We start from the raw sequence: 14,482 nt of genomic DNA on the forward strand, positions 1-14,482 counted from the left end.
TGTGTGTGTGTGTGTGTGTGTGTGTGTGTGTGTGTGTGTGTGTGTGTGTGTGTGTGTGTGTGTGTGTGTGATGGTTTACCGCTGCATGAGCTTCTTCCAGTACTTCATGGAGACTCCTGGAGCCACTGACAGGGCTTTCTCCCACTGAAACACAGACCAGTGAAGCCATCAGTCTGGTTCTGGTTCTGCTAAAGGAACCACAGCTGTCTCAGATATTTGTTCATTTCTGCTTTTCAACATTTTGGTTTACAAAAGTTTCATCCTGAATTCATGGCTCCTCAGAACCAGACCGAAACCAAACATCATGACGGACCTGACCCAGTTCCACCATCAGCTCACAGTATCTCTGGATCTGCCCCAGTCTCAGGTGGATATCTGCTGCTTCCTTCAGACGCTCCTCCTTACTGGGAGCTCCGATTCCTCCTCCAAACTTGGACATCTTAACGATGGTCAGCTCCTGAGCTTCAGACTGAAACGGCAGAGACGGACCAGTTATGGAGGAGTTTTATTTTAATCCCCAACAGAAAGTTTGCCATGAATAAAAATTCCTCCTGCAGCTTTAGTCGGGAAAACACAGCGAGCTTCCTTTGATGGGTCTGATGGTTTCTTTATTCCTCTGATTCATGACTCCATCAGACATGCCTCCGTGCTCTGATTGGCTGAGAGGTTGGTTAGGGGTGGAGCTTGACTCACGGTTTTAAACTTGACCAGGTGCTTCATGTGCATCACTCCTTTGCTGTAGCTGGCTGGCAGCAGCGAGTCGTCCTGACCGTTGATGACAAACACCAGGTCCCACAGGTTACTGCTGCCCCCTGGAGGCTGAAGGGCGACACAGCAGGTCACAAACATAAAACATGGGATGAATCTGGTTTGCAATGAAGAAAATCACAGATTTAACATAGAAACCACCTAAAATACTCTGTGTAATGGCTTTGAGTATATATGGACACTGAGACTATGGAAATGGGGCTGCATGGTGGCGCAGTTAGCACTGTTGCCTGACAGCACGAAGGTTGCAGGTTCGAAACTCGGCTGCGGCCTTTCTGCGTGTTCTCCCCATGCGTGCGTGGGTTTCCTCCAGGTACTCCGGTTTCCCCCACAGATCACAACATGCCCTACAGGTTATGAATTGTAAGTTGCTTTGGATAAAAGCGTCTGCTAAATAAATAAACATAAACATAAACATACTCGCCAACTAGAATGGGATGTACTGATTGGTGGACACGGGGGAAGGAGTGAGAATGGTTGGTTTTTGAGTCTTTGATATGTTATGGTGTTCCTTAATTAAAAAAATGTGACAAAAATATGAATTATTCTCACTCTCACTCATTCTTCAGCTTTGATTCCACTTCTACTTTTCACCAAGTGTTTGTATCTGTGGTATAAATAAAAATGGAACGCTCCCCTCATTGACTTCTGTCTTCAGAGAAATAAAAACGCCCCACTTCTACACTCTCAGAATAATTCCCAGTAACAGAACTCAAACGCCGATCCTTCGTGGATTCACTGAAGCAGCAATAACAAACATTTTTCCCAGTCCCTGGACTCCTCACTGATCAGCTGCAGCAGGGAAGTTTTAGTGTTTTCTTTTATTTATTTATTTTTTTGTTCTTTCATATAAATCAGCTGAATTCAGTATCGGCCTTTAGAACCAGAACAATATCAATACAAACATTTTAGGCTTTGTGGCTGTTTATTTATGCTAAATTATTTTGTATTTCTGTAACAAGTTTTTTAATAAATCCTAGTAAAACCGGCGCTTTGCTCCTGCAGTTTTAGTTTTTTAAAATCATCTTTATGATGTTTTTAGATTAAGTCACAGGAAATGCGTTAGAAAATAAACATATAAAGTTGTTTTTGATTAATTTATTCATCTTTAGATGAGAATAAAAACAAGGGTGACTGTTTTGGCCAGCAGGGGGCAGTCTAAACTTTTAATCAGGTTTGGGGTTTATTAACATTTTCATTTTCAGTTTATTATTTATTCATAGGAGTAAATTTGACCATTTTTCATGTTTTGTTACTCATAAAAATCAGCTGACATGAAGGACCATCCCGGAGGTCTCTAGTCTATTCAGAGGGAATTTACCGAGAAGCACTCGGAGAACCAGCGCAGCTTCTTGGCCCGGACATCTCCACTCAGCTTGTCCAGCTCCTGCTTGATGTCTCTGGACACTTTCCCGCAGAGCAGCGGGGGCGAGCCTGGAACCATGGCCGTGTCTGCAGGTAGGGACAACCCTCAGGGTTAGACAGGCTCAGAAGGAACAGAGCCGCAGCGCTCAGGTGAGATCTCACCTGTGTTCCCGATGATCTTCTCCCAGGGCTGCTGGGTCAGGATGTTCAACAGCAGAGGAGAGACGAGCGGCGTGAGGGACCAGAGCCGAACCGTGCTGTCTCTGCTGCAGCTCGCCATGGTGAACGGTCGGTTCTGGTGGCACGTGAGACCTGCAGAAAAACAGGGTCCAGGGTAGAACTCCTGATCTAGTACAGAACCCGTGATCCAGACCAGATCCTCTGATCTGGTTTAGAACTCCTAATCCAGTCCTCATCTCTCCCTGTTTTCCTTGCCAGCATCCAGACTGATATCATCTTGTCATGGATCAGAAGTTCTAGTCTGGATCAGGAGTTTTATCTCAGGTTCGGTCCAAACCAAGGATCCAGAGGATCAGGATCTGGACCAGAACGCTCATGTGGTTCTGAGGAGAAGAACCATCAGAAGGTTCTGGTTCAGGAAACAAAAACTTGATGTTAGTTTGTTATTATCTCTAAATGTCTCTGAGACATCATGTCCCACCACCTGATGTCCTCACGTCTCACCGTAGACATCAGCTCCATGGTCGAACACCGTATCCAGACACGTCCCGTCCCTGGTGTCCCAAACCCGGATGGTATAATCCCAGGATCCTAGAACACAGCTCAGATCACAACACTGACCAGCCACAACGTTAGGATCCCAACAACACCGGTGGACGGACGGTTAGACAAACAAACGGACGGACGGATGACTAGTGAGGCAGAACCTTTCAGATCCTGACCTGAGATGAGGAGATAAGGAACCTCGGTGTTCCACATCAGGCCTCGGACGGGCGCCGTGTGACCGCTCAGGACGTTGATGCAGGCGTCCTGGGTGTAGTCCCAGATCCGAACGGTGCTGCTGGGACAAAACCAGGTGAGACACACCATGAACCAATCATGACGACTGATCTAGAACCCAGAACCGCTCACCCGTCATCTGATCCTGAACACAGAATTCCCTCTCGGAGTGGGGACCAGCGGACATGGAATACTTTAGCTAAGTGTCCGGTGAAGACCTTGAGAGGCTGATCCGAGCTGGTGGCCAGATAGTAGACTCGGACGTTCTTGTCTTCACAGCCCGTTGCAATCATGTCCCTTCAAAATAAAAGCACAGAATCACAGTACCCAGTCCAGTTCATCTGCAGCTGCTTCAGTTCTCCGGGTTTTGGTCGGGAGCCCCTCTCTGAGGACGGAGAACTTACTTGTTGTTCTGACTCCAGTCGCAGCCGAAAACAGCAGCGGGATGTTTGTACTTATGGAGGATTTTACCATCGATGGTCCGAACGATGCTGCAGCAGGACAAATACAACACACACACATCACACACACACACCACAGGTGTTAGACCGCACGGTTCTCACCAGAACCCGTCTCCGCTGCACGTGGCGATTCTCTTCGAGTCTTTATGGCTCCATGAAATACAGAAGATCCCATTTTTGCCGTGCTGGAAGAAAAAAACGTTCCAACTGTCACACACTCCTCATCTTTCTACATCCACCTCACACGGACTGGGAATTACTTCCCGTCAGAAAAAACATTCCGGCTTGCGTGAACAAACCTCATTAAAGCGAGTGATGATTTTCCCTTTCCTGACATCCCAAATGAACGCTCCGTTACGAGACGTCGCTCCAGCGATGCAGTTCAAGTCGCCTTTAAAACACACACACACACACACACACACACACACACACACACACACACACACACACACACACACACACACACACAATGTTCTCAGACTAAGGAGACCTCAGTGAAGGACTTCCAAGCAGAATTCCTACTTTAGATGACCCACCTGGAGCCCAGGACAGGGAATAGACCACACCTTCGTTCCCGGGGGAAGTGGAAACAGCTGTTAACGTGTTTGTGTCCCAGATCTTGATAGTTCCATCGAAGCTGGCAGTCGCTAGCAGGTTGGGATCATCCGGTTTGAATTTACAGTCAAAGATGGTTTCCACGTGTCCCTAGGATCGACACAGACGAGGAGCAACATGGAGTTAAAAACCAGAAAGGAGCAAAGCAGGTTTTGATCGAACGGAATACCAGGTCCCGTAGGAAGTCCCACTTCTTGGCCCCCATGTCATAGAGTCCCACGCCGCCGTCCATGAAGCAGCAGACGGCGTGGCCTGGTGGCAGGGAGAAGGAGCGGTTCTGGGACAGGGTCGGCGGGGGAACCGCCTCGCTGGTGGAACTGGTGTGCTGGCTCTTACTGGGAGAACAGGAAGTCTGAGCTGCAGACACAGAACCGCTGGATTCAGGATCAGACCCGATTGGGAGTACAACAGAATAGCTACTGATTATGAAATAAGATCAACAAAAACAGTTTGGAATCTTTCTGATTAAAGTCTGATTCCGATTCTGGGAGTAAAAACTTCCACTTGAAGAGCTGTGGTGGTGCATTCACGGACCGGCAGCTTGGTGGTGGTGCGTTCACGGACCGGCAGCTTGGTGGTGGTGCGTTCACGGACCGGCAGCTTGGTGGTGGTGCGTTCACGGACCGGCAGCTTGGTGGTGGTGCATTCACGGACCGGCAGCTTGGTGGTGGTGCGTTCACTACACCGGCAGCTTGGTGGTGGTGCGTTCACGGACCGGCAGCTTGGTGGTGGTGCATTCACGGACCGGCAGCTTGGTGGTGGTGCGTTCACGGACCGGCAGCTTGGTGGTGGTGCATTCACGGACCGGCAGCTTGGTGGTGGTGCGTTCACGGACCGGCAGCTTGGTGGTGGTGCGTTCACTACACCGGCAGCTTGGTGGTGGTGCGTTCACGGACCGGCAGCTTGGTGGTGGTGCATTCACGGACCGGCAGCTTGGTGGTGCATTCACGGACCGGCAGCTTGGTGGTGGTGCATTCACGGACCGGCAGCTTGGTGGTGCATTCACGGACCGGCAGCTTGGTGGTGGTGCATTCACGGACCGGCAGCTTGGTGGTGGTGCATTCACGGACCGGCAGCTTGGTGGTGCATTCACGGACCGGCAGCTTGGTGGTGGTGCATTCACGGACCGGCAGCTTGGTGGTGCATTCACGGACCGGCAGCTTGGTGGTGGTGCATTCACGGACCGGCAGCTTGGTGGTGGTGATTCGTTCACGGACCGGCAGCTTGGTGGTGATTCGTTCACGGACCGGCAGCTTGGTGGTGGTGCATTCACGGACCGGCAGCTTGGTGGTGGTGCGTTCACTACACCGGCAGCTTGGTGGTGGTGCATTCACGGACCGGCAGCTTGGTGGTGGTGCACTACAAACACCCCAGTGTAGATCTGGAAGAACCCGGCTGGGACTAAACTCAGATGACCTCCAGAGGAGTCTGGGACTGTTTTGATGGGAATTTTGTTTTGTTACTGTCTCATCCAATGCTCCAGTGACTCGAGGATCGTGTGACTCGTGTAAAGGGCGGGAAAACCCTGGAGGCCTCCTCCTGCTCTGGGGAAGGAAAGCCACAGAGATTCTGGTTTTGGAAGTTTACCTTTCTTAGCAGGAGAGGAGCTGAGGACGTGTAAAGCGTGAAATCCGGTTTTCTTGAGCTTAAAGCTGTCCAGCGGTGTGGAGCGGGACACGTTCCACACTCTCAACACTCCCACCTGTGAGTCTGGCAGAAACGTGTAAGTGAGTTTGTTTCCTCAGCCTAAAAACCAAATCCTGTCATCAATGAGAAAACTAAATGATCCGAACAGAGAAGACCAGCTGGACCACAAACCCAAACCCGTTTACCTCCAGTGATGAACATTCCTGGTGCAGACGGGACCCAGGCCAAACACTGGACGGACGCAGCAGCAGACGGGAAGCAGAAGGACGTGATGCACACCAACGCCTCACTGTCCACCAGCCGGACCCCGTTATGGAGGTTGGACACTGGGAAGGAGACACGATCCACGTCTCAGATCAGATTTACCAATTCAGCAGAACCAGAACTTTCTCTGGTCCAGAGGTCGTTACTGAGCAAATGGCAGAACTTTTGGTGTGACCCTCATCACCCTCTCCTTGTTCTGTTCTCCCCGCCTCATCCTCAGGATCCTACTCACTCTCTCTCTTTCTTTACATTTTTAATCACAATTGTCTATTTTTTGCTCATTTTAAATATATTTTGAATCATTTTCTAAATTATTTTTTATATTTTAACTTTTTTTGTGAAGCGCCTCGTGATTATTATTTCTTCTTCTTCTTCTTCGCTGACCAAACTCACAAAGTTTGAACCCTTATGCCTAAACCAGCTGCGCTGAGAGAGCTGTAACTCGCTTCATGCAGGCATCAAGCAGGCCTCCATAGTGAAACTACAGAAGGTCCAAAACGCTGCAGCCAGGTTACTGACTGGTACCAGGAGATCTGAGCACATCACTCCTGTCTTGGCATGCCTACACTGGCTTCCAGTCTCTTTTAGAATTACATTTAAAGTTCTGGTGTTTGGTTTAAATGAGTTGGCTCCACGATATCCGGTGGATCTGATCCATCCTCATGTTCCCGCAAGGAACCTTCGGTCAGCACAAGGACTGCTGGTCGTTCCCAAACACAGACTGGAATCTCGGGGGGGTCGTGCTTTCTCGGTGCTGGGGCCGAGGCTCTGGGATGAGCTACCTACATGGGTTAAACAGGCCAGCATGCTCGGCAAGTTTAAGAGCCGTCTGAAAACTCTCTTTTATTCTTTAGCTTTTATTCAAGAAGTCCCGTTAACTGATGGTTTTGCACGTTTTGCTGCCCCACCTAGACTTTATCTGCATGTTTTTGTTGGTTTTTAAATGGTTTTATATGTTTTTATTTTTCTTTAACGTTTATTTCTGCTGTGCAGCGCGTTGTTTGGTCCTTGGGCCGTGTGAAGGCGCTATATAAATAAAGTTTAGTAGTAGTAGAACATTAGACTGACCCAGTAAGTAGTCAGTGGAAAGCAGGTCCCATTCCAGAGCGCTGACTGGATCCTCTTCGTCGGTCCCTTCCAGGGACTCCGGACGCAGAACGTGTTTCTGGCTTTTACTTCCTGAAAAGAAGAGCAAAAGTATCAGAGGAGAGTCGCCAAAACACGAAAAACATTTAAATCTGTCTCAGGAGACCAGAGAAGCATCAGTTCTGGTTTAGAAGGCCGATACTGGTGAAACCTGCTGGTACCAGTTTAGCTCTCTAAACTACAATTTACTAAAAAAATCCTTTGAAAACGCCAGATTTTCCACCTTCTCAGCAGTGATGCATTCACTGACCTGTGAGAACCAGCTGGTTTTTAGATGAATCTTGATGAAACACCAGATTAAGACACCAGATTACGACGTGTCTGTATTGTTTGTTTGGTATGGGTTCTTTGCTCCGGAGCATACAGACGCGTGTTAACACAAAAACACATCATCTACTGATGTGCGTGTGGAAGTTACCCGGCTGAAAAATGGACAAACTGCCGTCCGTGTGTCCAAACACCAGCTTGCCCTTCTTAGTCGGGTGCCATCTGAAGAGACAGATGTCTGACAGGAAGGAGTGGGCTTCTTTGTGCACCGTGACTCCTGGATCAGAACCTCGATAGGCCCAGATGTACAGCGGCCCACGCTGGGAGACGAAGGCCAGTCCATCAGCAGAGTTCCAGCACCAGCTGACAGACACGGGGACACCTAAGGGAGACAAACGGACACGGTAACGCTTTAGAGCGACAACCCTGCAGAGGCGTTCGGCGTCCTCGCACCTTTGGTGTTGTCCAGCCTGGCGACGGCCTTTTTCTCTGCCACGTTCCAAATGATGAGCAGGTTGTCGGCAGAGGCAGAAGCAAACAGGTCTGGGTTGTCGGGGCACCAGCTGATCGCTGTGATGGTCTTTTTGTGTTCCGACATGATGGACCTCAACTTGAACTGATTATACTGCTGGTCCAGCTGCAGCAGGAAAAGAGGGAAAAGCTTAGAGCGAGCGGGCGTGAATGGTTAGCTCCCACTAGCCGAAAGGCTCTCTGCCGTTTCCTGGACTCTCAGCCAGCAACGGCCGTCCCTGTCCTGAGTCCAGGTGGGTGAGGCCAAGATCTGCCAAGCTTCTATTTTCTATCAGAAGCTAACGCAGGAACTTAGAGCAGAAGATGTCCAGCCTGCAGAGTGATCGATCATTTTCAAAAGTAATAAGTAAAAACTGCTTCTCAGTGATCCTGCTCTTTAAGGCGTTTTATTGTGAGATATTTAATCACACATTACTCTGACTCAGGATATGTGAGGCCCTGATTGGGCCGCACGGTGGCGCAGTGGTCAGCACTGCTGCCTTGCATGGAGTTTGCACGTTCTCCCTGTGCATGCGTGGGTTCTCCCCGGGTACTCCGGCCTCCTCCCACAGTCCAAAGATCTGTCTGTCAGGGTGACTGATCCTCTAAATGATCCTGAGTGTGTGTGTGTGTGTGTGTGTGTGTGTGTGTGTGTGTGTGTGTGCATGGTCATTTGTCCTCTGTGTTGCCCTGCGTTTGCCCGCTGACTGCTGCAGGTAGACACCAGCCCCCCGCGACCCTGCATGGACAAGCGGGCTCAGACGAGGGATGGCTAGCCCCCGATCCACAAACTGCACACTCACGCTGAATTGTTTATTTTAAACTTGAACTTTCATCATGACTTAAATCCTTAAAAAGCATGAAAAGTTCGATGAATTGTCTGATTTAACAACATAAAGCACTCTGACTGTTTTTGTGCTGCTGTCTAAGGAAACATGTTTAAATATTAGCGTCATGTAAAGATGAAATCTCCTGATGTTTCAGCTTGTCTTGTTACTTATCTGACCCACATCCTCAAAATAAACATTTCTGTTCTTCAACTGGTGCATAAAGCCAGATTTTATGCATCCACCTCCTCAAACACACACAGGTAAGTCACCTGGTAGATGTAAATGGCTAGCGTAGCACAGTAGGCAAAGCGGTCTCCACTCGCTGCACAGACATCTTTATTCCAGGGCTGGCAGCCGGCCGCCAGCAGGCCCACCTGCTGCACCTTGGCCATCCTCACCTGCAAAACACACGCACACACACACACTGTTACCTTGACAGTGTTTTACATCCCAGAGGTAGTTGAGTGTTAAGACTACGTCCAGCAGCAGGCTAATGGGGCAGAATTTGTAAAATGATTAAAGACTGAATTAATTTGAGCTGTGATTGGTCCAGGCTGCTTCCTGTCTGCAGGTGCAAAGGAATACCAGAGAGGCTGCAGAGATCAGCTGACAGATGATCCCATCTTTGGTTTGGTTGTATTCTCTGATCGACAGCCTGTAACAAATAAAGTGCTGACTAAATAAAAACGTGCTTGTGAGCCGGCTGGACCGCGGTGATGAGGATTTCCTATCAAAGGAATCTTCAGAGGCCTGTTGGTCGTTATCCTGCCTCCTCCTCCGCTAGGATGCTAATCAGCTGATTCACATGTAAACGTCTCTCTGTTCAAACAGCTGGTCCAAGTCAGCGATGATGACAGGATGAAGGCAGGCGACACATCAGCAGCAAGCTGGGGGGTCTTTCTGATTCCAAACCAATAATTTACTTAAAAAACAATTTTTTTTGTTTAATATGTCTACATCTCTTCTCTGGTTTTATTTTGTATAAAATAATAATGATAAAAACTTTAATTACAGTAAATTAGGTTTATTAAATAATAGGTATGATGCAGAGATCTCTATTTAAAGAGCAAGTCACCCCCTACCAGATTCTTACTCAACTCCCACTTTCTGTTTGAAAAATGCAACAAATGCTGTTGCCAAGCAGACCAAGAGGGCGGAGCCGCTAACAAATACACACGCTCATGACATTGTGACATCATAATGTACCATCTAACATCATAGTGTACTTCTTAGCCAATAGCGATGGCAGATTTAAATTCAAAAGCAGTGCTGAGTTTTTGCCTGACGACGGTGCAACACTGACAGTTTTAGGCAGAATATTTAAATTTTAACTAAGATGCACTGAAGTGATGAATTTTTGACCACACGTGTCTGCAGCACGATCAGACACTCATTTATATAGTTTATCAGCAAAAAAAAAATGTTGATTTGGAGTGACTTGCTCTTTAATTGGTCGGTGACATCATACAACAGCTACATCTGTAATTTAGCAGGGATTATAATCCCTCAGCAGTATGAACAGACTCAGGACATCATCCTGGAGATTGGTTCCTTCTCTCTAATCAGACCAGCTGTTCTGACCAGGAGGCCCACAGCTGGAACCTTAATGATGGTTCTGATACAGGTGAGCGGTCTGAGCAGACGTCATTAGAGTTTTAATCACACTCGAACCTTCCCTGTCTGTGCTAAATACACACTAGGGAGGCTTAACGAGCCTCTCCCCGGGGAGGTGCCTATCGGCGTGGGAAGGCCCGGCTCGGATCCTCCTGGTGCTTTTGGACCAGGTTCTGGCGCTTTCAGCTAAGATCAGAGCAACGTCTGTCCATCAGAGGACAATTCACACCGCGGCCGGATGCGACTCACTTCAATTCGCCTGAATATAAATTCATTAAAGGTGAATGAGTGGCGGGTCGGAACCACCGAACTAAACCGTCCGTTTGGGGTTTCTGGTTAAATCAGACAAAAATGCAATCAACAGGTTTCAGAGACACAAACTAATCCGTGACCGAGTGTACCGAGACACCTGCGTGACGCCGGGAGCTCGTACGCTGCGGCGGCGCCGACAGACGTTCGCATCTCGGTTCGGCGTCTCCTTTCATGTTTGATTTGTTGTTGTTTACAGCAGTCCGTTGTGTCCGTTTCCCGCTCTTACCGTCAGCTGTTGGCAGGCTCGTAAGCTGCGGACAGCTCCCAGGTGCTGAAACGCGTCGGTCCTGCTGCTGCTCACCGTCAAACGCGCGGGGCGGGGCTTGCTGCAGCGCCGCCTCTGATTGGTCAGGGGGAATCAACAATCTGATCTGCTATTGGCTGCTTGGTGTGTCAGCCAGAGCTTCCGGTCTTAAGAGTGATGATGCTCAGAACGTTTCTGTGTTAATTCATTCTGATCCCCCTGAAATCATCAGAATAAACATCGGAAACCGGAACCAGAGACAACGTCACAAGCATCTTGGGCCACGGAAAACCAGACCTAGACCCAGTGGTCCTAGATTGTTTTTTTCCCCAGATTAAATTTAGTCTGGATGCAATTTGGAAGTCACTGTATGAGTCTGAAGAATGGAGGTGTCCAGAATTACGTCACTGAGGTCCAGAGGGAAGTTTATTCTGATGGTTTGGGTCCAGGTCTGATGGTGTGTCCACATCAGGACCTTTCAGAGGTTTTCTGGAAAAGCCAGTTTCATTTTCCAGTGGGATTTGGCTCTAGCTCAAGGTTAATAACTCTGATAGGTTAGTCTGGTTCAACTCTGATGCAGACTAGTGCATCTACACATGGATGCAGTCATTCCTGCTAAAGCTACATCTTCTGAAATTTACAAGTACTGTCAGATGCCATTAAACTATTAGGAATGTGAATAAACTATTTAAAACTTCATAGAACAAGTAACCATTTATATAGGTTAAGCATTTCATTCTCCCGTTAACTGGCTTCAAATAAAATCCAAAAGGGTTCAGATGAAGGCAACTAGATTACCAGGACATGAGAACCTTCACCAGCATACAGAGATAAAATTTACTAATACTTTAACCCTACGCCAACATTTTCATCATTAAAAATTATTCAGAAGGATGAAACTTTCGTAACTAATCTTTAACTGAAACAAAAGATGCAAAAACTTCACTTAAGTCAATATACAAAATTTTATTACAAAAAGATTCCATTCTACAAGTTTAAGTTCCACTTTAAAATGGCTGCAAACATTTTTAAAATCAAGCTACAGACAAATCCTGGTAGTAAAACAGTGAAGAAACAACACCACTAGAACAGAAACATGAGCAGTGCTTCCAGAATCCATGTTTAAACCAGAAAACAAAAACCACACCTGACTTTCTGCTGTCCACTGAAGGAGCTTCAGTCCATTTAATGAGTTTAAAATGTCAAACAAGGCTCTACGATGTCAGAAACCAGAGTTCAGCAGAAACGCATCATAAGTGGACCAAGAGGGGAGAAATAAATTCCCTGAATCAGAAGAGGAGTTCAGGTCTGTCAGACCCACAGGGACAGCAGGCTACTTGTTGCAATTCTTTCACACAAAAAGAAAACGTTAAGCTGAACAATGCATGGCAAACCTCACATCCTTTCACATTTTAACTGGTTATTCATCATCATCATCCTCCTCGTCTTCATCCTCCTCCTCATCTTCATCCTCGTCATCATCATCGTCTGCTGGTTCGGCCTTCTTGGCTGGAGGCCGGCCAGGGCCGCTCTTCCTGCCAGCATCGCTCTTCCCTGAACCTCCTTTTGCTCTGTAGGCAGCAACATCCTGCAGGAGAGAACATTAGAACGTTCCAAAGTAGAGAACAAGGTACCAACGAGAAGTTGAGGGCAGAGCGTACCTTCTCATATTTCTCCTTCAGCTTTGCAGCCCTAGCCTCGTATGGCGCCTTGTCTTTGGAGCCTTGTGTGGACCACAACTCGCCAAGCTTCTTGGCAACATCTCCGATGGAGATTCCAGGGTTCTCTTCCTTGATGCGGGGACGGTGGTCGGAACAGAAGACGAAGAATGCTGAGCTGCAGAGAGGTGGGATGACATTTAATGACTGGAAATAAATCTCCAACATAGAAAACCTGAACTGGACTTACGGTGGCCTCTTTGGGGCATTAGGGTCCTTCTTCTTCTTCCCTTTCTTGGCACCTTTAGGAGGGACGTAGGTTTTCATCTCCCGATCATATCGAACCTTGTCAGTCTTGGCCATCTCATCAAACTTCACCTTCTCCTTGGCTGACATGGTCTTATTAAAAAAAAAAAAAATGAAGTATAGAGGCACTACAACAAATCCCGCCCGCTCCGGAATCAGTAATTTGCTCCCACGAGATCAACCTACCTTCCATCTTTCGGAACATTTCTTGGAGAACTCTGCAAAGTTCACGCTGGTTCCTGGGTGTTTCTTTTTGTGCTCCTCACGGCAGGTCGCCACGAAGAAAGCATATGCGGAGGTCTTCCCTCTAGGCTTATTCGGGTCCTTTGTCATGGCTGCGAATTATCTAACAAACGGATTTAACAAAATGTAAAAAAAAAGAAGAAAAAAAGAGCTGCGCGAGACTAGTAAAAATCAACTAAATTCGTGTTTAATTGGGGATATTGTAAGTTACACATGTATATGTTAAGTAAATAAACCGCAGCTGTTTGTTCGTAATGAGGTAGAACAGTTAAAGCAGACGCCAGGCGGTGTTTTCAGACTCTAATCGGATTTCTGCCTCTCCGGGACAAAAAGACCAGACTCCATTTTGTATCTTCCCGCCTAAACGCCATCTGCGCCGAAACTTCCAATCAACTGAACTAAACACAAATTACAACAACTTTCAAATATCCGCGATGAAACTCTTAAATAGTATGAACGCGACGGAAACGAACCGCGTTGATTCGCGTGTTTAGCTGTTGGGAGTTTCTGTCGTGGCGCGGCTGAGCGATCCGACCAAATGGCGTTTGAACTGCGCACTAAGTTGGCCACGCCATTAACGAAGACCACAACCGATCGAACTGCTTCAAAACGCATCAGAACGTCGGTATTTTGAATGTTAAACATTAGCAAACTACTTATTACCCTTATTAAATCGATTATATGCAACGTTGTGATTTATCACGTAGGCAAAAAAAGTCAAACAACTTAACTGTGTCTATATAATTACTCAGTGACCGACGGATGCTAAATAAAGACGCGAACCTCGGTTATTTAAAAGTTTATTGCTTAAAAACGCGGAGTTATTCGATAGAAACAGTATTTCCTTACCTGTTCTCAGCGGGGCAAGTAGTACGCGACTGAATGAGGAAGAAAACGCAGCTGTTTTGTCACCGTCTGTCGGGCCGACCGAACTTGGATCCGACTAATTCTACAACTCCTCCTCCTTCGCTCTCGGATTGGCTAAAACAACGTATTTAAATTTCGAACGTCACATTAGCAACTGTGATTGGTTGTTTTCAGTGAGGTCAAGCCAACATGTTTGTGTGCCTTCTCTTTACACTGATTGGCTGTGCTGGACTTTTAAACGCATGGCGCCAAAACAGCTCTTTGTTTGCTGCTGGTGAAAAACAGGAGGGCCAGTTAGGATAACAGCCTGAAACATTCAGTACAGCAGCAGTGCTTTCGGTTCCGCTTCAAAGCAAAAAGACCCAAACAGTAAAAACAAGACAGTAATGTGGTGTTTTGTTTTAA

General features: G+C 47.4%; 2 protein-coding genes across 3 annotated transcripts in view; both read right to left on the minus strand.

The window, feature by feature from the left end:
• Positions 1-11,751, minus strand: part of wdr17 (WD repeat domain 17) — a 20,906-nt gene extending 9,155 nt beyond the window's left edge. Inside the window, exons 1-20 of one of the 2 annotated variants that reach the window (XM_054743839.2) lie at positions 10,986-11,751; positions 9,103-9,231; positions 7,947-8,130; positions 7,645-7,875; positions 7,149-7,259; positions 6,002-6,142; positions 5,757-5,879; positions 4,339-4,526; positions 4,091-4,259; positions 3,854-3,945; positions 3,657-3,739; positions 3,498-3,584; positions 3,226-3,390; positions 3,036-3,151; positions 2,818-2,904; positions 2,296-2,445; positions 2,090-2,220; positions 694-819; positions 314-469; positions 80-144 (exon numbers count right to left, since the gene is read on the minus strand). In XM_054743839.2, the coding sequence (XP_054599814.2) occupies positions 80-144; positions 314-469; positions 694-819; positions 2,090-2,220; positions 2,296-2,445; positions 2,818-2,904; positions 3,036-3,151; positions 3,226-3,390; positions 3,498-3,584; positions 3,657-3,739; positions 3,854-3,945; positions 4,091-4,259; positions 4,339-4,526; positions 5,757-5,879; positions 6,002-6,142; positions 7,149-7,259; positions 7,645-7,875; positions 7,947-8,130; positions 9,103-9,225 (2,528 nt within the window). In that variant the 5' untranslated portion in view covers positions 9,226-9,231; positions 10,986-11,751. Of the gene's footprint in view, positions 1-79; positions 145-313; positions 470-693; positions 820-2,089; positions 2,221-2,295; positions 2,446-2,817; positions 2,905-3,035; positions 3,152-3,225; positions 3,391-3,497; positions 3,585-3,656; positions 3,740-3,853; positions 3,946-4,090; positions 4,260-4,338; positions 4,527-5,756; positions 5,880-6,001; positions 6,143-7,148; positions 7,260-7,644; positions 7,876-7,946; positions 8,131-9,102; positions 9,232-10,856; positions 10,877-10,985 lie in introns of those variants that run through there. The other variant, XM_054743840.2, reaches the window with a different exon arrangement.
• Positions 11,752-11,949: 198 nt separating this feature from the next.
• On the minus strand, positions 11,950-14,191 carry hmgb2a (high mobility group box 2a). Its single transcript, XM_015973400.3, has 5 exons — positions 14,060-14,191; positions 13,154-13,313; positions 12,912-13,060; positions 12,665-12,839; positions 11,950-12,591 (listed from the first exon to the last, which is right to left on the minus strand). Exons 2-5 carry the CDS (start codon positions 13,298-13,300, stop codon positions 12,424-12,426), a joined length of 639 nt encoding a protein of 212 aa, XP_015828886.1. The 5' UTR covers positions 13,301-13,313; positions 14,060-14,191; the 3' UTR covers positions 11,950-12,423.
• Between the last annotated feature and the right edge of the window lie 291 nt (positions 14,192-14,482).

Source organism: Nothobranchius furzeri, chromosome 6, assembly GCF_043380555.1.
Source record: "Nothobranchius furzeri strain GRZ-AD chromosome 6, NfurGRZ-RIMD1, whole genome shotgun sequence".
NCBI classification, from domain to species: domain Eukaryota; kingdom Metazoa; phylum Chordata; class Actinopteri; order Cyprinodontiformes; family Nothobranchiidae; genus Nothobranchius; species Nothobranchius furzeri.